The sequence below is a fragment of the Vombatus ursinus genome, unplaced genomic scaffold (genome assembly GCF_900497805.2).
Source record: "Vombatus ursinus unplaced genomic scaffold, bare-nosed wombat genome assembly UNPS02014822.1, whole genome shotgun sequence".
Lineage (NCBI taxonomy): Eukaryota > Metazoa > Chordata > Mammalia > Diprotodontia > Vombatidae > Vombatus > Vombatus ursinus.
This window is the reverse complement of record NW_020954600.1, coordinates 12,301,364-12,322,958: the sequence shown is the minus strand read 5'-3', so window position 1 is coordinate 12,322,958 and position 21,595 is coordinate 12,301,364. Positions and strand designations below refer to the sequence as shown.

General features: G+C 40.8%; 1 protein-coding gene across 2 annotated transcripts in view; it reads right to left on the bottom strand.

The window, feature by feature from the left end:
- Window positions 1-1,008: 1,008 nt before the first annotated feature.
- PAMR1 (peptidase domain containing associated with muscle regeneration 1) overlaps window positions 1,009-21,595 on the bottom strand; it is a 100,352-nt gene continuing 79,765 nt past the window's right edge. The window contains exons 7-12 of one of the 2 annotated variants that reach the window (XM_027837801.1): window positions 18,717-18,887; window positions 15,331-15,543; window positions 9,629-9,695; window positions 6,267-6,499; window positions 4,848-5,140; window positions 1,009-3,054 (exon numbers count right to left, since the gene is read on the bottom strand). In XM_027837801.1, coding sequence (XP_027693602.1) covers window positions 2,518-3,054; window positions 4,848-5,140; window positions 6,267-6,499; window positions 9,629-9,695; window positions 15,331-15,543; window positions 18,717-18,887 — 1,514 coding nt within the window. In that variant the 3' untranslated portion in view covers window positions 1,009-2,517. The remainder of the gene's footprint in view (window positions 3,055-4,847; window positions 5,141-6,266; window positions 6,500-9,628; window positions 9,696-15,330; window positions 15,544-18,716; window positions 18,888-21,595) is intronic. The other variant, XM_027837802.1, reaches the window with a different exon arrangement.

Below are 21,595 nucleotides of genomic sequence, written 5' to 3'. Positions count from 1 at the left end.
TGAGTAAAGGTTAAGGCAGGGGATGAGGGAAGGTCCTATCCGGTGAACTGTTGTGAGAAAAGCACTTTGTAAACCTCTAATGGCGTTTTTTAAAATGTTGAATTGTCTGTCTGGTGAGCTATGGTGCATTCTGAATAACTGAGACTCAAGGTGGGGCCTTTGGGAAATGGAGGCGTCTCATCTCAGGATAATCAAGGGACCACAATTTTAGATCTGGAAGGACCTCCCAGGCCATTTAGTCCAACCTCCTCATTTTTCAGTCGAGGAAACTGAGGCCCCAGGAAGTTAAAATGTGGATAGTGAATGAATACCATAGTATTTGGACCCAGGTCCTCTGAGCCCAGAACCCGTGCTTTTCCCATTAAACCATTCTTCCACAAAGGTAGTGAAATCAATATACATGCAAGCCACAAGGAACTTGTGAGTTTATGCTGGGGCTATCAGCTTATGCTCATGTGATCACAAAGGAAACAGTGAGGCAGATTTGACCCTAGAATCTGAAAAGCTTTCCAATTCTGCTACTTTCTACATATGTGATCACCACACCTCTTTGGGCCCCCAATTCTTTTTTTTTTTTGATTAGGCAATGGGGTTAAGTGACTTGCCCAGGGTCACACAGTTAGTAAGTGTTATGTGTCTGAGGCTGGATTTGAACTCAGGTCCTCCTGAATCCAGGGCTGGTGTTCTATCCACTGCACCACCTAGCTGCACACCCCCCCCCAATTCTTTACATATAAGATAAAAAGGTTGGACTAGAAGACCTCTAAGGTCCCTTTCAGCTTCAAATCTATCATCCTACAATCATCTTTGGGCCTCAGTTTCCTCATCTGTAAAATAAGGGAGTTGGACTCAATGACTTTGGAGATTCATTCCAGCTCTAAATAGTCCTGAATTGCCCTGAAGTCAAGAATAGTTTTTAGAGGTTGCCATAAAGTATGCTGCTATAATTGGCACTAATGTGTCCCAAACAGAGGGGAATCAGCGTATTGAATAAATGCTCAAGATATATTGGTTTAGTAGGTTTCAATGCCAACCCTCATTTATTAAAGTGTTGACAACAGCTCAGGAGGAAGGAATACATCATATGGTGTCAATACACATGAAAGCATGCACTAAGACCAGCTCTTGGGCAAGTGGTTCTCTCACCCAAGTTGCTCTTGGGAAGTTGGGGTTTTGGTGGTTGCCCTAGCCGGAACCTCAGGGAAGCCTGTACCTGTCCTCCCTTGATGCCCATTGTAAGTTCAGTGCGACTCATCCTGGACTTCTGGTCTGGGCACGCCAGAACCAAAGCCCCGTATCCAGCCCCTGTGATGGGAAAGGCCACCATGATGATTTTCTGGGCATTTGCTATTCTTTTCTCTGCCCCTTTATGCAAACTGGGTGGACCCCTTTTGAAGGACTTACAAGAGGCCATAATGATGTTACCCATGATGAGAAGATAGGATAGTAAGTTAGCATGTAAGCTCCTTAAGGGTGAGTGCTGTTTCTGACTTTCTTTGTATTCCCAAAACCTAGCACAGTGCCCTGCACATACTAGGTGCTTTATAAATGCTTGTTGATCAGTTGACAAAGAGATCGCTTTGACGTAAGGAAGCTCATATGTTGTCCATGAGATTCCTTCGGTATGGAACACCTGAGAGTAGCTGTAATCTTATGGACATGGGCACTGCCTCCAAGGGTCCAGATGACAACCCACCCTTACCCACTCAGCCCATGTTACTCTTGTCTTGTCTATGTCCCACACTTTTGTCTTGTCTCATGCATCAATCCTCCTTGAAGGATTTGCCTGGGGTCTTTCCTTATGTCTTTCAAAATTTCTTGAGCACCAATGCAGTCCTTAGGCAGTCCAACTCTTATCTCTCACTCTCAAACCTGCTCCATCTCTTTTACTGATCCTGTATTTCTTGGATACCTTTCCTGCCAGTTCTTGCCATTCCTTACCTTTAAGTCACCCATAATTTCAATACTTCAGGGACTACAGTCTTCCATGATTCACAGTCCTAGTGTTCAAAAGGTGTATTTGTATGTCAGAGAGAAGGCTCGTATCATACAAAAGTCTGTACAGTTTCCCAGATGCAACCCAGCTCATTCTTTTCTTCCTTTTCAATTGTGAGTCTAGCCCATGGTCTAAATACAGGGTTCATCTAAAACATAGATACTGAAAGACCCAGTGAGCTGCGCATCTAATTATAGGTTGTAGCCTGGGGTAGACATACCAAGAGGGCCTTCCAAATTCAGTCCAATCCATTCATAATCAAGGAAGTCTTATAGATGCCACTGCCTCTGCTAAACCCCAGCTGGGGCATGTTACTAGTGCTAGGATCCTAGGCACAGCTGGGTTTATGAGCAAATGAGAGAAAATCTTCAAAACAACACCCTCTCCCCTGATACATTTGTTATTCTCTCTCTCTCTCTCAAACTCTCTCTCTCTCTCTCTCTCTCTCTCTCTCACTCTCACATACAAATACACGCATGCACACACTTTTTTATATACACAATATTTTACAGGCACAGGCCTTATTTCATATTTTTCTCAATCCAGTCTTTGAAGGGCGGCACCTTGGTATAGGCAGTGTAGAGCTTGAGGCTACAGGTCTTGTCATAGCCCCAGCTCACCAGCCCTATCAGGTGCCAGCTTGGTTCAGGGGAAGCTTTCCCGGGCAGAGACACAGCTGCAATGCCACCTGTCTCAGCAGGGCAGATGTTGGAGGGAGCCATTGGGTCCTGCTGGGCACAGAACATGTTGTCTGTGATGCTGACCTGGATTCCATGGTCCTCATACTGTTGCTCACACAATAAAGAGTCTACTGCCTTCACAGCCCCTGAGCGGAGGGAGTCATTCTTAAAACCAGGGGCCCTCACATCAACAAGAATTTTCCAGCCTGTGATTGTGATTTGGGTGTCCTCACTGGAGGGACTGAAGTCCCGGAGCGCCGCCAGGCAGATGGGCTGCACCCTGCTGCTAACTCGGGCTTTATCGAGGAGTTTTACAACAGCAATGTCAGAGTCAAGCAGGATAGGGTCATAGTTGGGATGAACAATGATGGCAGAGATCTAAGAGAGGGAAAATAATACACAGAATTATATAATATAGTAATATAATATAATATACATAACATAATATCTCAGAATTCTACCTTAGACTCAGGTTGTATGGCCCTAGACAAGTCCCTTAACCTTTCTGAGCCTTGATTTCCTCATCTATAAAATGGGATTAATACAGGGTTGTTGTGAAGATCATTTGAGATAAGAAATGTAACGTGTTTTGTAAACCTCTAAAAGCTATATAGATTCCTCAATAATTAATAATAAAAGTTTGTTTTATGAATTAATGTTATTGTTAATTTCATGTTAATATGGTGGATAGTGGAGAGAGGCTGCCCTCAAAGCCAGGAACACAGGTTCAATTCTACTTCTGACACTTACTGGCCCAATGACCCTCTCCACCATCCCCCTTCAAGTCATTTAACTTTTCAATGCTCTAAGAATTTCTCTAAGATCATAAGTTGTAGAGACAGCACCAATCGATATTGGTAGATTGGTGGAGGGTTATTTCCCCACCTAAGAGTTCCCTATGCCAATGAAATCACAGGTCCACACCCTCTCTCTAATACCACCCCCCCACCTGCCACAAAGAAATCATGGATCTGGACAAAAGAAACATACTCAAAGGGTCCTAAATTAGGGGCTACCCCTAGGCAGTCCCTCCCCAGATAGACAAGACATTCTCTCAGGGAAAATATTTCTTTAGTTCACTAGTGCCAAGGACAGTGATCTGCCCAAATTGTCTGGAAACCTACAACTAGGAAGAAATAACTGAAGCTTCTCTCCAGGGAATTGAAATTTAAAAGGTTCTGAAAACAAAATCCAGCAGCATAGAAACAACTGAGTTAGGACCTGGTTATTAGTTAAACTAGGAAGCTACCAGCACCCCCTCTACTCCACCCTATGGCCACACCCCAGACCAGCTCCCACCTGGACCTGACCTGTTCTGCTCCTCTGTCCACAGAGACAGAGTTCCATTCTCTTCCCCACAGAACCTCACCTCCTAGAGTTTCTCCCTACTTACTGAATGTGTCTCATACATTGAATTTGAAACTGAATCCTGTATAACTGACGACAACCATATTTCAAGTTCCTTGCTCTAAGCATGAAATCAGATAGCTGAGGCGGTTACATGGTGCAATGAACAGACTATTGGACTTGGAGTCAAGAAGAATCAAGCTCAAATTCTCCCTCAGACATTCATTAGCTGTGTTGCCCTGGGCGAGTTCCTTAAATCATCTCAGCCTCAGTTTCCTCTTCAGTAAAATGGGGATAATAACAGTAGCTACTCTAATGAGATAAAGTACTTTGCAAACCTTAAACTGCTACATAAACATTAGCTATTGTTAGCTGATTAGTTAAAAGTATTCCTTTTTGGGGGCGAGGGGGAGCTGGACTTGTGATTTCATTGGTCTAGGGAATTTCCAATGATGCTTAGGAAGATTAGTTTAGGGAATTCCCAGTTTCCCTTGGCTAATCTAGATCTGTCACTTCTTGGCAACGTGTAGTGTTAGTTTCCTAGGTCACTGAGAGGAGATATAGGTCATATGCCTCAGAGTCAAGACTTGAACCTATGTCTTCTCATCTTCATATCTGACTCTATCCAAAACAGTATCCCATGACCTAGTAATAGGGGCTTAATAAATTTTTGATGAGAAAGAGGTATGTCTCTAGAGTATTTCTAAAAATGAAAGGGAAGGAGACTGGTTCTGTGCCCCTTCCTGGTCCTTGCCAACCATTCTTTTTTCTCTCCCTCCCTGCTGAGCTCCGCAGACACCCTTCTCAAAGCACTCATCCCTCACCCGTAAACTCTGAATGGTCTTCTCATCTCGGTCATCATCTCGGTAGAACTTTCCCAGGACCACTTTAAGCTCAGCTGTCTTGATCACAATGCTCTTGCCCAAGTCAGTGACGCAGTGTGCAGCCACTACGATGGTCCTCTCATTCACTAGGGCTCCGCTGCAGATCAGGAACCATGTGCCCTTATGGAGGCTGCTATCCTGCAACCCACTGGTCCTCCTATAGATGGCCGCTTGCCAAGGCCAACGCGTCCCTGGTGACTTTGGAGTTGTCACATTCTCAATCTTCCCACAGACTAGGGGAGAAGCACTTGTTTAAGATCTGCTGTCTCTGAACATGGTGCACCCCAATATTAGAAACAACGTAGAAGGTTCCCCTTTTAGGTTCTCTGGTAAGAAAACATGGCACACTGCTCACTTTGCCTTTGTTTCCTGCTATCCTCCCTTTCTGTCAAATTGGCCTGCTACTGTCTGCCCTGGCAGATGCCTAGGTTTGATTTCTGAATATTTCAGAAAATATTAAAACTTCTGCCTCTTGGACACTCCCTCCAAGGCTAAATTCAGGCAACACTGTCTATAGGAGATTTTTCCTGATGAATAAATATTAATGAGCGAAAAATCATTTAATAAATGCTATATACCAAGCACTGTGCTAAATGTAGGTGATGTAGGATATAAAAGTAAGATAGATCCTATTTTCAAAAAACTCCCATTCTAATGGGATAGAGAACACACACATAGGAGGTTATGAGATGAAGGATGGACATCAAAGCCTAGGGCTTATTAGGGTGCAGTTCAGATGACAATGCCTGTCAGGAGAGTGTAGTGGCAGAGTGGTTAGTGAAGCCCATTATTAGAGTTTTCCCTGAAATTGAATTTGTATATATTTCTCTTGTGTTCTCGTATCCCTCCCTTGACCCACCCCCAATAGAATATAAGCTCCTTGAAAACAAGGACTGTTTTTTTGTCTTTCTATCCCCATGTCTACCCAATCCAGTGCTGGACATACTTAATAAATGCTTGTTGATAAATGTTGGTTGAACTGAGGTGGCAGTTGAGGGACTTGAAGGAGGGAAGAGACTTCAGCAAATGAAGATGAGATGGAGGGGGAGGGGAGAGGAGTCTGAGACATGAATGACTGTATGCAAAGGCACACGAAGTAAAGGGAGGCAGGATGAGAATAGGTTAAGAAGAATGGCTCAGTTGGAGTGAAATTAATTCAATTTATGTGAAGAGGAGTAGTATGAGATATCTGGGCAGGAAGTCCAATATGGGAAGCATTATTTTTTGGTAAGGATTTTCGTATTTTACTTTAAAGGTGACCACTTAGCTACATAGCTGGCATAGGGAACAAGAGACAAGGTGAAAACCTAGTCTCTGGATCAGAAAGAAAGGTACCAACCCTCCTTTAAAGCAACTCACTTGGGATACAGGAGGGTGACCGCCCACTCCACTTCCCAGTCTTTAAACAGGTCCTCCGGCTGCTCCCCAGGCGGCGGTAGAAGGGTGAGATGCACTCATACTGGATCTGAGTGTGTAAGTGCACATACCCAGAAGGCAGCTCCCCAAATGGAAGGGCTGGCTTCTTGGTTGGGTAGCTGTCCAGCTTCTGCTTGCTGAATGTCGACGAGTAGAGCTGGTGTAAAGGTGTCTCCCTGGGGGTGGCCGAAGAAACAACACAGCAAAGAACAGTCAACACTGCTTCTTCAGCACTGGCTCACAAAGTAACATTTATTGCCAGGGGTTTTATTACTTATTGGAAAAAAGATCATAAGCTTAAAGGATCATAAAGTTAGAGCTGGAAGAAATAGTAAAAGTCATCAAAACTGACACCCTCATTTTACAGATAAGGAAACTGAGGCTCAGTTTAGAGCCAGAAGGGACCTTAGAGGTCATTATGTCCAATGTCCTCCTTTTACAGATGAGAAAACTGAGGATTAAAGAGGTTAAGTGACTAGCCCAGGGTCACCTAGGCAGTAAAGTATCTGAAGTGGAATTTAAATGCAGGTCTTTGTGACTCTAAGTCTTGTGCTCTAGCCACTGTACCACACTCTCTCAAAAGCACACAATATACATATATGTGCATATATGTATGCCTGATTATATGTATAGGTGTTTATGACCATGTGTATATATACACATGCATGTGTATGTGTGTATGTGTATGTATAGCAGTAATCCAGTCCCCTGGATTATGGAACAGAACCCTTCCTATACTTCTCTCTTAATTTTATTTCTGAAATGCCCTTTCTGGATGGCCTCCAGTTGCCTGGAATTATAGGGAAACAAGATAAGAGGCAGTTATTATCACTGTTAACCAGAGATATGATAAACCAAAAATAAAAGTTAATTATGAAATTACACTAGGAGTAGGCGTCAGGGTGATTAATTCCCTCCAGTGGAAACTCAGACACATCCTTCCTCTAAATGTCATAATTGGGCAATATTAGGAACAGACTCAAACTAAGTTGTGTTGGTACAGGAGCTTGATTAGACAATTAGTCGATGTAATTAGTACACCTCGGAGAATAGAACATCTCTTAAAGCATAAAGACAGAGCAAAATACAAGGGAATTGTAGGCAGATTGAACAGATATATTCAGTGAACTTTGAATTTGAAACATGCCAGAGGAACACTTATGGACTCTGCCTGGAACCAGGTCTCCATTACAGCACACACATTCATTTGGTAGTTTTGTTAACGCTGGTCTTGTGAAGAAGCACTGTGGTCTTGTAGTTAAAATGCTGGACTCGAGGTCAAAAAGATATGGATTCAAATCCTGTTGGTGATGTTTACTAACTGTGTGGCCATGGACAAGTCACCTAATAGTTCTGATTCTCAGTTTCCTCATCTGTAAAATGGGGGAATTAGACCACATGACTTCTAAGGTCCTGTATGTTTAGGAACTGTCTTTATCGCCCTAGTTTAAAAAGAAAAGAAATAAGCACTTAAAGCTTGAGGTCTCTTCAAAGTCACAGAATATGACCTCAAAGCCATTATAAGAATCAGCAGTGTGATCCACCATGATAACAGTGGTACCCAGTTGTCTCTGCCCATGCTCACTCTCAGTTTGCGTAAGGAAGAGCTTTCTCATGCTTTGCCTAACAATATGGCACACAAACCTCCCCAGGTCTATAGTTCTGAGCATTGCTCAGACGCATGGCCAGAAGCAAAGAGCTAAAACCTGAGCAGGTTTGGGAGTTGTGAATGAGCTGGTCCATTTAGTGGCTGAGGAGCCAAGGGATTGGAGAGCTGGAAGGGACCTTAGGGATCATCTAATTCACCCTCCTCTCTGAGCTCATTGGGCTTCCAGTCTAGGTCATGGAATTATATATCTGGACCTGGGAGAGGTCTCAGAAATTGTCTTGTTCGTTCCCCTCATTTTACAGACAAAGAAACTAAGGTTCAAGGAACTTAAATGGTCACTCTGGGGCTATGAATGCAACTTATCGGTACAAATGACCACATTCTTTGGTACCATAACCAGAATACCCAAAATAAACTTAGAACCATGTCCTTTGGTTGCCATCTCTACCTGAAGGCAGAGACTGTTTTGTGTCTTTGTATCCCCACTGTCTAGGACAGTGCCTGGCAGCACACAGCAGACAGGTTTGTTGAGTTCTTCTTGAAACACATAGACACCTGCAACCTGGATATCTAATCTCTGGTTTCTGTTATTACAGCAGCTCACTGGTATTTCTGGGTGACTAAGTAACTACCAAAGTAGAATTCTCACAGGATTATAGATTTAGAACTGGAAGTAACATTAAAAGCCACATAATTTAACCTCCTTATAGGTAAAAACACATAGGACCAGAGGTAAAGTGACTTACCCAAGGTCATTGAGCTACTATATGGAAGAGCTGGGATTTGAACTCAGAATTTCCTATTCTGTTCTTTCCATTATACCATGCTATATCTTCTTCTACTGGGAAAGACTTTCCCTTTATTTATGGGGAAAGCCATGTTCCATGCTAATCATAAAGGTCATGGGGTCATAGTCTTGCAGCTGAAAGGGATATTAAAGGTTATCCAATCCAATCTCTTTGTTTTATAGATGAGGAGATTGTAGATAATCTCAGAAAGAAGATATTAGCATTGAGGAGAACCAGGAAAATCTTCTACAAGGTTGGATTTGAGCTGGAATTTGAAGGAAGCTTGGGGAAACCGGGAGACAGAGATGAAGAGAGAGAATATTCTAGACGTAAGGGACAGATAGTGAACAAAATGTAGGGTCCTTGAGCCCCACCCAACATGTTTCATATTGTTTTACTCTCCACTCCCACCAACCTGTTAAGTTATCTGAACTCTTTCCAGGCTAGTCAATTGTGTTCAGCTGCCCCAGGGAACAGGTTCCCAGGCTTAACTACTGCTAGAAATGAGCTACTCCTTGCCCAATAGAAGACTTTTGCTTTGGGATTTACTCATTTTTGGCAGCCTCAGCAACCAAAATTCAGACTCTTGGGGCTGCTGCAAGAGGCTTGTCCTTCTAATTAGCTTCCTTCTCTCTCTTCCCAATCCCCCTTCCCAATTCAGGGAAGCTATGTAATAAACCCTGTTCTCTCAGGAGGTGTCAGTATTCAGCATTCCCTAGGAAGCCTTAAGCTGACTTAGAACAGAAGGTGCCTAGGAAAGAAATTCTGGGAGGGAGGGAGGAAGGGAGAGAGAGAGAGAGGAAGAGAGAGAGAGAGAGAGAGAGAGAGAGAGAGAGAGAGAGAGAGAGAGAGAGAGAGAGAGAGAGAAGAAAGTTCTCAAAAATAAATTTCAGGCATTTCAAGCTCACCTTGACTGGACTTGCATGGGGAGAATTCTTTGTCTCACTAGGTCAGAAATCTTTGGTTCTCTGCAGGCTAAAAAACAAACACAAGTTTGTATAATCCTCAGAGCAGTCACTCAAATTAGTCGAGCCCAGATCTAACCTCTCCCATTACTGAAAGAAGAGCTAGAGATAGAAAGAGATCTGTGAGTATACACAACATATGTATAGAGAAGTGTATTCTGGACTTGATCTATGAGAAAATTTTCTGCTTGTCTCCCCACACAGAAAACTCCCTGGAGAATATGATCATAGGATCTTAAGTCTAGAACTGGACAGGACCCTTAGAGAGGTCATCTCAATTAATTCCATTTAACAGGAAAATGAGACTCCTAGAGGCTAAGTGACTTGCCCAGGGTCACAGATGGTAAGTAGCGGAGCCTAGATTCAAAGCCAAGTCAAATGACTCCAAAGTCAGCATTCTTTATACTACACCAAAGGGTTCATACAAATGTCATACCTTGCAGACTCATCTGGGAAAATGTTAGCTCACAAATTGTGATATAAGAATGTAAGCTGAGGGAACATAAGCTCCTTGAGGGCAGGAAAGGACTATTTCATTTTTGTCTTTGTATCACCAATATCTAACACTGCACCTGCTACATGAAATTATAGGCTCATAGGATCATAGCTCAAGGACAGGGCATCCTAATCTTTTGGGGGAGGAGTCATAGGCACCTTTGGAAGTCTGGTGAAGTCTACAAACCCTTTTTCAGAAATACCATTTGTTGCCTACATTCAAGATGGAAGGAAATACCAAATTTCATTTAGAGGCTAGTGAATATATGTGTGCATATACATATATATGTATATGTGCATATTTCCCATTCAAGTTCTCACACCCCTAAAAATCTATCCACAGACTCCACAAGGGGTCTGTAGACCCCAGGTTAAGAACCTCTGTTATAAAGCTAAAAGGAACTTAAGAAGGCATCTAATCCAACCTTCCTAATATACAGAAGAGGAGAATGAGGTCTGGGCGTGGGGTTGGATTAAGTGGCTTGCCAAAAGTCCCAAGGATAGTAAGCATTAAGGCACAGTCAACCGCCCCCTCCAATTCCACAGTAGGTACCTCAGGAATGCTTGTAAATAGAATTACATCAACAAGCATTTTTAAAGCACCTATTATGTGTCGGGCACTGTGTTAAGCACTGGGGATACAAAGAAAGGGGGGAAATAGTTTTTGCATTCAAGGAGCTTACAATCTATTGGACTAATTGTAACCTATTGATAATAGAATGATTATATGTCATTGCATTATAAGAAATGATGGATAATGAAGAATTCAGGACATCTTGTGAGCACTTATATGAATGGAAACAGAGTGCAATGACCAGAAACAAGATGATCATTTGTACAAAACCCAAAATAATGTAAAGGAAAACAGTGATGAAAGACTCAGACCTTTGATCAAGGCAGTGACTAATCATAGTTTCCAAAGACTGATGGTAAAGCATGCCTCCTGCCTCTCAGGAGAGAAGTGATGAGATATAGGTACAAAATGAGATGTACATTGTCAGATGTAGCCAACGTGTTGCTACATAAGATTGGGGGAGAGAAGAAAAGAGAAATCAATGGGAAGTTAGAGCAATGTTAAAAAAATCAATAAAACATTTATTAAATTTAAAATGTTAGTTCATAGATTAGGGCCAACCAATTACATAAAATACCAGTAAACTTAGTTGAGTTTTTTTAAATGGCATTGAAGTAAAAGTGAAATTTCTAAACAAAAACCTGACCTTCCAGCCATGGGAAACTGAAAGGTTCTCACAGTGGCTAAGCCCAGAAGGCAGTCTCAACTCAATGGAAGCCTTGGAGTGAACTTGCCCGATCCTTTCACTGAAACAGAGGCCTCTCAGGATAGCTTAGGGTCAACTTGAAACCCAGTTTGATTTTCCTTAACACTTTCTTTCTTCATGTGTGAAAAGAAATCTCTTTTATCCCACTCTCTAGACCAAGTAGCCTAAATTGGGCTAATTAGACATTTAAAGGACTTTGGTCTGTTTTAATGAGTAGGAGGGGAGCTAATGGAAATCTTGAAGGGCATCCTCTCTGTGTGTAAAGGCACCAAGGCATGGCTTATCTCTGCTGGTAGGGACCAAAGCTGTTTGTTCTTGGCTGAAATCAGGAGGAGTTTGCTGCCTTCACCCCCAAAATAAATAAATCAACAACACTCTCTCTGTTTCCTTTTCCCATGGTTCAGGCTGTTTACAAACACAGACAAAGGAAAGTGGAAAACTGAGGCAATTATCTGGGTGATGTATGCCAAGAAAAGGCTTTTCTTTTTCCTCCCTCAATACAGTTGACATTTAGACAGTAGTGTAAAGTCCCCAAAGGGTTTTACATGCATTAATTCATTTGTTTCACTACAACTCTATGAAGTAGTGACTAGACCTATAATTACTTCCACATCACCTCCCCCCCCACCTTTTTTAAGTGAGAAAACTGAGGCAAACAGAGGTTAAGGCCACATAGTAAATGTCTTAGGTGAGATCTGAATCCAGGTCTTTCTGACTCTAAGTCTAGCATTTTAGCTACTAAGCCAGATTGTCACTAAGTCATTCATTCATTCATTCATTTATTCATCCAGCAAATATTTATCAGGTGCCTAGTACACTAAACTCCATATTAGGTAGAATTCCAATATATACATACATACATACATACATACATACATACATACATACATATATATATATATATATATATATATATATATATATATATATATATATCTGTCATCATGGGGCTTACAGTCTCATTTTGCCGTAACCTGTGATTATAGAACTCCCAAGGAAGAAAACCCCTCTATCAAGACATAGCTTACTGCCCTGCAACTTCAAATCTGAGAGAGTTGCTTATGGGCACAAAGAGGGCTAGTGGCCTAGTATATATCAGAGGCAGGAGATGAACCCATATTTTATTTGATATCAACTACACCAGACTGCTTCTCTAAATAACTGTAAGGTAATAAATGCTGACATTTTCATAGCACTTGAACATTTGCAAATCACTTGACACATACTCTCTTCTTTTATCCTTAACTCCCCCCAAGATTGCCACCATGAAGTAAGTGCTACTATTATCCCATTTTATAGATGAGGAAACTGAACCTCAGAGAAGTTAATTGATGCCCATGGTTGCCTAACTGGTATGCATTGGAGGTGGAATTTGTCAGTGTTTATGACTCTCAAACCACCATGCTTTCTGTTGACACAGTACGCTTCATCAAGGTAGACTGTAAAAATGAGTAAGAGAAATGCAAAGCCTAATAGGAATTCTAAGGGAGAAAAGGTGGAGGGGAGATAAAGGAAAGATTCATGGAAGAGATGGCATTTGAGTTGGGTTTTGGAGAAAGATTAGACATTGAGTAGACAGAGCTGGGAGAAATAATCAAAAGCAGAATTTTGGTCGAAGTCGTGCCTGGAATCCAACCTGTATCTCTTCTTAAAGAAGTACTTTGATCACGTCTCTACTCCTCTCTCCTCCCAAGTCTTTAAAACTATTAATCTAATGCCTTTAGGATGAGTATTTATGCTCAATTCAATTCAATTTCATTCATGTTTTTCAGTGTCCGATATGTATCAGGCACTGGAGATACAAAGATCAAAAAAATGGTTTACCCTTAAGGAGCTTATATTCTATTGGGGGATAAAGCCAATGTGAACATAGAAAATTAAATATCAATTATATGCAAAGTAATTTCTGAGAGTAGGCCCTGAGCAACAGAGGAAAGGGGAACAATGGACGATGGCTTTCCTGTAGGAGGAGATACTTGAACTCAGATTTAAAGGAAGTTAGAGATAGGGTGAAGGTAAGGAAAGAGAACAACCCAGGCATCAGGGTACAACTTGTGGAGAAGCGCAGAGATGGGAGATACAGAAAGCAGGTAAGTTTGGCTGGAATATTTATTGTACAAATCCATCAATCAATCAATAAGTTTACTACTAAGTACCTACTGGATTCCACATACTGTCTTGGGCACTGGGGATGCTAATATAATGAATGAAACAAGGAGCCTACATTCTAGTGAAGGATATACAAGGTGTATGAAGATAGATGCTGAATAAATATAAAGAGGAATATTCTGCTATAAGCTTGGAATGAGGGAGCAACAGCCAGGGTGAAGGGCTTTAAAAGCCAAATAATGCCTTGTGTTTTATTCTAGAAATAAGAGGGAGCTCCTGGCACTTCTTGAGTAGGTGAATGATGTGGTTAGACCTGTGTATTGCAACTATGTGTAGGAAGGGAGAAACTGGAAGCTGGTGGAGCAGTTAGGAGACTCTTGCAAAAGTCCAGGTGAGGAGTGAAGGGATGAGGGTAGAAAGTAGGCTGGCAGCTGTGTGAGTGGATAGAAGAGAAGAAGGAAAGACTGCGGCAGAAGAATGGACAAAACTTGGCAACTGATTGAATGGGAGGCATGAGGGAAAGTACCACACCAAGCATGACACCTAGAGACATGATGAAGCTTTCACATTAGCCAGCATAGAGTCCTCATTATTCCCTGAACGTGCTACACATCCTTCTGCCTCCCTATAGCTCCCATGTAGAAGACTCCTTCAAATTCTACCAATCATTTGGCTCATGCACTTCCTTTCTCTCCATTTCTCCAAATTCTACCAATCATTTAGCTCATAGCCTTCACAGACTTCCCTCTAGGAATTCCTACAAGACTTTATATATAACTGAGCTCTGGACTGTGCTGTATATATATATTTTGTCACTTTAATACTTAATAAGTGTTCATCTTAATAACAGCTGACATTTGTGAAGCATTTGAAGGTGGTAAAACTCTTTACAATCATGATCTCCTCTGATCCTCACAGCAACTTTATAAGGTATCTTACTTTGTATAGATATTTCTCCTATGTGAGTCCTGCCTCTGACATATTGGTTGTGTGATCTTGGGCAACTCACTTAATTTCTAAGTGTCCAGGGCAACTCCCTAAGTTTATAAATTGAAAAAAAAAAGGTGCTAACCTGGATTGGTAGAGTTTCCTTACCTGAGAGTTCCCTATATCAGTGGAATCACAGCTCCAATCCCCCAAAGAATCATTCAAACCCTGGTTGTCCTGGCTCCAAATTCAGCATTCTATTTATTGCACCACACGGTGTCTCTTCTTTTGGTTTTAAAAATGTGAAAAAATGTTAAGGGAAAAGATAGGGTTTTATCCTCCTCATGTATCTCCCACGTCATCTCTGAGAAACACAGTGTTTCCACTCTCCACTTCCTTTTTTTTTTAATGAATAACCACAGACTCTGGAATTTTCCATGGACAACTGCTATTCTACAAACCTTAACTCTTTTTGATCACTTGCCTTTCTCTGTATCCCCAGGACTTAGCACAGTGTCAGACCCACAGGAAGCATTTAATGAATGCTTGTTGAAAGATGGAGCTGGACAAACTTATGCTTCTGTTTGTCCTTAGAAAAGTAGAAGGCATCTCTAGGGATGACTTACTCTTAGGAGTAACCGAGGAGGGAAGCCTAATGATATCAGAAGAACCCCACGAGAACTTTGAAAGGGAAAGAGTGTTTGCCAAGGGACAAAAATAAAAATTTAAGAAAACACACATATCTAGGAATGGGACAAGAGAATAACCAGGACCACTCCCACACCCACCTACCCCAAAGCTCTTCTTCCAGCTTTAGAAGACTTTGTGAATTACCTTTTATACATATTGGCTGTTTCCCTGACCATTCTCCATTTGGTTGGCAAGTTCTTTGCTCATTGCCACTTAGAACATATGAGTGGTTGCAAAAGAAGGACATGATGGTGCCGATTTTGGCATAGCGCCCATTTATAAGCCCGCTGCCTTCTGAGGTCCTCCTGTACCCATTGACTGGGCCTCCTGGGTCGGAACAGTTTTTTTCTTCCAGCACTAATGATGGAAATAAAAGAAAGAGAGAGATAGAAAACATTATTAAAATTCTGGAATGTTCATTTTTAGGAACAAATCATGCAATGTTTTATATCGAATTTAAGACTGTCACTCAAAATTAATCAACAACAGTGATTCAAAGTCACTATGGATAGAAAACTCCTAAAAAGAAAATTTATCTAATAAAAATGTTTTCTTGGTGCATCCTTAAAACCAGAATGTCATTTTTAAATCTGGCTTCACAATCTAGCCTCAAAAGCACTTGTTCTTCTCTTCTTACAGTGGTGGAATTTTTAGCTTCTTTTGGAAGTTTCAGCATGAGCATGTTTAAATTTAAGTTGGGCACATTCAGAAAAATGTGAATATTTCTGAGATTATACATTCAGCAGGAATAGTTTAGTGGACATGATATTTTGTTTGTCTTGTTCTGAATGTTGGTTCTGTTGTCTTCTGAATTTCACTGTACTTGGGCTATGAAATTAGGCTAGTGAGTTTCATCCTTGTTTTCCGTCAATCTCATTTTCTGACAGAAACATATAGTCAGTAGGTGGCTAGTCACTTCCTATGTTACTAACTCTAACCAACCAATAACTTTTGTTCACTGAACCTAACAATAACAACATCAACAAAACCCCATTGTGCTGTTGTTCAGTTGCGTCCAACTCTTCATGACCCCATGGACTATACTGTTCGTGGAATTTTCTTGGTAAAGATACTAGAATGGTTTGCCATTTCCTTCTCCACTGGATTAAGGCAAACAGAGGTTAAATGACTTGCTCAGGTCACACAGCTAGTAAGTGTCTGAAGTCAGATTTGAATTCAGGTCTTCCTGACTCCAGGCCCAGCACTCTATCCACTGAGCCACGGAGCTGCCAACAGTTCCCGATACTTCCTTTTTATAATGCAGGTTTCTATTTCATTCTAAAATCTTTTCACTAACACTCACTAAGAAAGTTTTTCTATCCTTTAACTCAAGTTGGATGGGAATTTAAAGTGTAAACGGTATCACAGGAAATCTTGAGAACAATCCCAGATTCTTTCTAGACATCCCTTTTCACACTTCTTTGAGAGAGGTAACATTTTATTTTGAAGATGGGTAATCTAAGGTAGTGGTGTCAACCTCAAATAGAAAAGGGGACCATGATCCATATATAAAGATCCCTTTGGATAGCATTTTGACTTAGTTTTAAGATGTGATATTATCTATGTTTTATTCTACTTTTATTTATTTTGTTAAATATTTCCCTATAACATTTTAAGCTTGTTCTTGCAGTGTTGTTGATACCACTGAGCTGAGTCATAGATGGGAAGGAGATTTGTCCAAGGACTCAGAGCGAGTCTATTCTAGAATCACATCTTCAGTTATAAGGTCATTAGAGGTTTGTCCAACCACTGACTTCCTTTAAATAATCTTTTCTTGGGCACAAACTCACTTATACTTAAAACAGGCAATATTCAATGCCATGTGGCACTTGTAAAACCATTTCCATGATCTCCTTTCCCTCCCTCCCTCCTCATAACTCAACACTTGTTTACTGAGGATGAAAATAATTTCAAAGCTTTAAGTTGAAATAAGAACAGAAACAAATTAAACACAAGCTATTTGGTATACTGTCACTTCTATTACATGAGCTTTGCTGCTTGCCTAAATTGTAGGGAAAATATTTAGTGAATCTGAATTTCTACCATGGGTATACCCATTGGATTCCAGGAAGTTCATCCGGATGCTCCTTGAACCGTGGCATGAGATAAAGGGGATCCCAATAGACCTAAACACCTGGAGCCATGAGCTATCAGTGAGAAATACCCAACCAGGGTTTGCACACCCAAGTCACTTTAGGATATCACCATTCCTCTGCCTTTTGGAGGCACATAGAATGATTCTAATAAAACCATTGCCATAAAATGGTGGGAATCACCAGATCTAATAACAATACAGGAAAGGCAAATTACTGTTGGCAAAACAACAACTAAGATGCTAAGTGAATATAAGAAGCCTCTAAAGCTAGATTCCCAAGAGACTAGCACCTGGTCTGGTACACAGTAGGCACTTAATAATTACATGTAGATTGATTGATTAGAGCCTATTGGAAGCAAAGGAGAACTGGGTTAATTTGCAGATAGGCTATATTCTCTGAGAATAGAAATTTTCCAACACAAAAGTTTCAAGGCTTTCCCTCAGCTTGCTTTCACTGAACCTAGTAGCTGATTGTCTCTCTCTCCTCTGCAGCAGGTATTTCATGAGTCTGATGATTGCCTGTGAACAGAACTCTGACCAGGAAGGCCGTTACAGGAGCTTATATCCACTAGATTTTTAGTAGACTTAGAAAGTAGGGAGTGAGAAGTGTCCCTCAACTGATATGGGAGAGCTATAGCCTAGTCTCTATTTCTTTCATCAAAGTCCCCCCTTTCTGGCCTTTGTGGATTGAGTACTAGACAAGGTCAGTTAGACCTTAGTCCAACCCTTCCTTTGATACAAACTCTATGGCCATAACCAAGTCATTTCACTTCTCTGAAACTCAAGCAATTCTCTAAGGTTTATTTACTAAGTTAGAGAAAGGTAGTCCAATCAACTTTGCCATAGGGCAGCCACCTTCATTATAGACATGACTACTCCTGGGGCTTAGGAATGTTATTTAGATTCAAATTTTTCCTCATAATAAGTGCTTAATAAATTCTCTTTCTCTCTCTCTCTCATTCACTTTTACTTTCTTTCACTCTCACTCTCTCCTCTCTCTCTCTCTCTCTCTCTCTCTCTCTCTCTCTCTCTCTCTCTCTCACACACACACACACACACACACACACACACACACACAAGCTGTAAGCTATCATCAGGATGAAATGAGAAAGGTTGTTGTGATATTTGGAACAGATAGAATGGAAGCTCCTCGAGGGCAGAGACTTTAATTTTCATCTTTGTATCTCCAGAGTCCAACACAAATTCTGGAATGCAGTGGGTGATTAAAAAGTGATAAACACCTGCTGATTGATTGCTTGATTAATTGATTAAAACCTAGGGGAGTCAGAAGAGAGCTGAGTCAATTCTTGGACAGGCTAAAATGGTAGGGCATTGACATTTCCCAACAAAGAACCTTCAAGAACTTGTGAGAGAACCTTCATTATTAAAGCACATTGGTCAACCTGGGAGAAAAACAAACAAACAGTGCCCTTACCACAGACTGGGTCGTGTCTGGTCCAGCTCCCATCAAGCTGACAAAAGGCGACCCGACTGCCTTTTAAGCTGTACCCTGGGAGGCAACTGAAGTAAACCTGGGCCCCATATCTAAGATCACTTCCTTCCACCATCCCATGGGCAGGAACACCTGGAGTCCTACACATCACCACTGAGCATTCAGATATTTGAAAAAATCCACTTTGTTACAAAAACATGACTTTTAGAGAAGTCCAGACCACATATGTTAAAGCATTCAAAAAGGAGAAAGAAAATCATTTAAAATGCCCCTAGGAGGAAAACCAGAATTTTATGACAGGTACATGTAATCTTGGCATTGGAAGGCAGAAAATACTCTATTTTACCTGCTGGCATAATTGGAGACTAAAACTCTCATTACATTTATATTTCAGAAGGCAGACCCATCTCTAACCCACCAAGGAACACTGTGATTTTTATAGACTTTCTCTTATCACCTCTGGATATTAAAGTTTCATTTCACCCATACAGTTTCCACTGAAGCCAATCATAGGCACTTATATTTGTCATCTGGGAGAGTGGTTAATTATTCCAGTCTGCTACACTGCACCTAAACAACTCCTCCATGAGCCACAAGGCCAAGTTTAGCCTCAGCAGGACTAAAATTTGAACAAAGGTCAGTCACGCAGTAGACTTTGATTGGATTTCTTAATTTCACCCACTGGTACCATTCGAAAGGCAAAATATCCTTTTGAAAGAAGGAAGCGTCTCAGCATTTGCAGGTGTGATGGAAAGTGGGCTGGACCTGGAGTCAGAGAACCTGGGGCCCTGCTGCTCACTGACTTTGGAATGTAGATGAATCACTAAGCCTTGATGAACCTCAGTTTGCTCATCTGTAAAACAGGGATAATAATAACTGTCCAGATTACCTCGCAGGGTTGTTCCAAGCCTCAAATGAAAAGATATATGAGAGAGTGTTTTTTCAAACTGTGGACATGATAGTAATTACATTAAAGAAGATATTAAGAACACAGTAACCATGTTTCTTTAAGGATTTTAACAAGTAAAGCCTGACCAACCATTCCAAGCAAGGGAATGGGAACTTGAAAATATGCATAAGTCAAAGGTTTTTACGGAATTAAGGTATACTGAATTAATTGATCTATGACAACTGAGAACCGAAAGTTAAGATATACAGTCCTGGAGCTATTTGTTTTTTGTCTGTGTATCCCCGGTGCCCAGCACAGTGACTGATATATAGAAATAGGAGATAGACCTATGATTTCATTGGTACAGGGAACTTCTGGGTGGGAAACTCCCTCTACTAATGTAGGTTGGTACCTTCTCCACAAGCTATAGTCTCTGAGATTTGCCAAGAACACTAAGAGGGTAAGTGACTTGCCCAGGGTCACATAACCAGGAAGAAATGGGATTTAAATCTGGGTCTTTCTGACTCCATGGTTGACTCTCTATCCATCATGTCACATTACCTCTTACCTGATATATAGTAGACAATTAATCAGACATTTATTAAGCATCTACTATTTAACAGATACTATGCTAAGTGCTAGGAATACAATGATGAAAACAAAACAATTCCTGCCCTCAAAGAGCTTGCATACTAACTAGGCAGAAAACCTGTACTATATATGTATATATTTATACATATGTATAATTGAGAAAATTGATTCATTGAGGACCCCTACTCAAACTCTAGTCAGTAATAACCAGTTCATTATGATTCTATAAAGGGTAATTATTGTTAGTCATTATTTTAATATATTCGTCTTGTAATGCATATTTAATTGATCATCTAGTAATAGGTATAGGAATAAGCAGCATATTAATCCTTATTTTGTATGTTATATAGAAATATAGATTCTAATAGGAAGGCCCTATGATAGGGCTTATTTTAGCTTATGTGTCATATGTCAACTAATGGAATTATTCTGTATTTTGTATAGATGCTTTAGAATGTTTAGGTGTCAAGCCCTATAAAAATAGGGCCTTTGAAGGAAGAGGCATCTCAGATTGAGAGGGAAGTCTGAGGTTCACTAGAGCTCTGCCTCAGTTTTTCTTTTAGTTATTCAGGATGATTTTTGTCCCTACATTTTGTTTGTATGTGCATATGTATAAAAACAAATTAGATACAAGGTAACATTGGGAAAGAGGGAGTAGGCACTCATAGCAGAAGAAAGCCAACAAAGGCTTCATGCAGAACGCTTATTAATAAATGTTTGTTGATTGGGAATACCTAGGCATGACCAAAACCAAGCAGTTATCTGACCAGACAACTTAGGCAGTGGTAACACCTAAGGGAACAGTATACATTTCTATAGCTGATGCTCAGAAATGTAAATCCACTCAAGGCAAGATTTTTTTTTTGTAAAGCAAGCTAAAACAGTCCAAATATATCTACAAAATGAGATACCATGGAGAGCAGCAGATACAAGAAAAAGTAATAATTGCAATAGAGAGAGGTTCAGTAATTTATAGGAGATAAAGTCCGAGAAGGAAGTCAGCAACTAAAAGCCCAGGACCTCAGATGTCTATATACAAATGCACAGAGTATGAATAATAAAGTGATCCTACTACAAGAAGGCAGATGTGGCCACACAGAGATTTGGCAGAATGGGACTCCTAACTGGAACATGACTGTGAAGAGGTATATATAACATATGCAAAAATAGCACATGAAATAAAATGGAACAGTAGAATAGCAGTATATTTTAAGAACATACACTTGTCACTCACAGATGACCAATAAGCATTTATTAAGCTCCTACTATGTTCCAGGCACTGTGCTAAGCACTGGGGATACAAAGAAAGGCAAATCTATGGTCAGGATGGAGAAGCATTATCATCCAGATCTCTCTTCTCTTTGAGAGACAAACTCTTGGG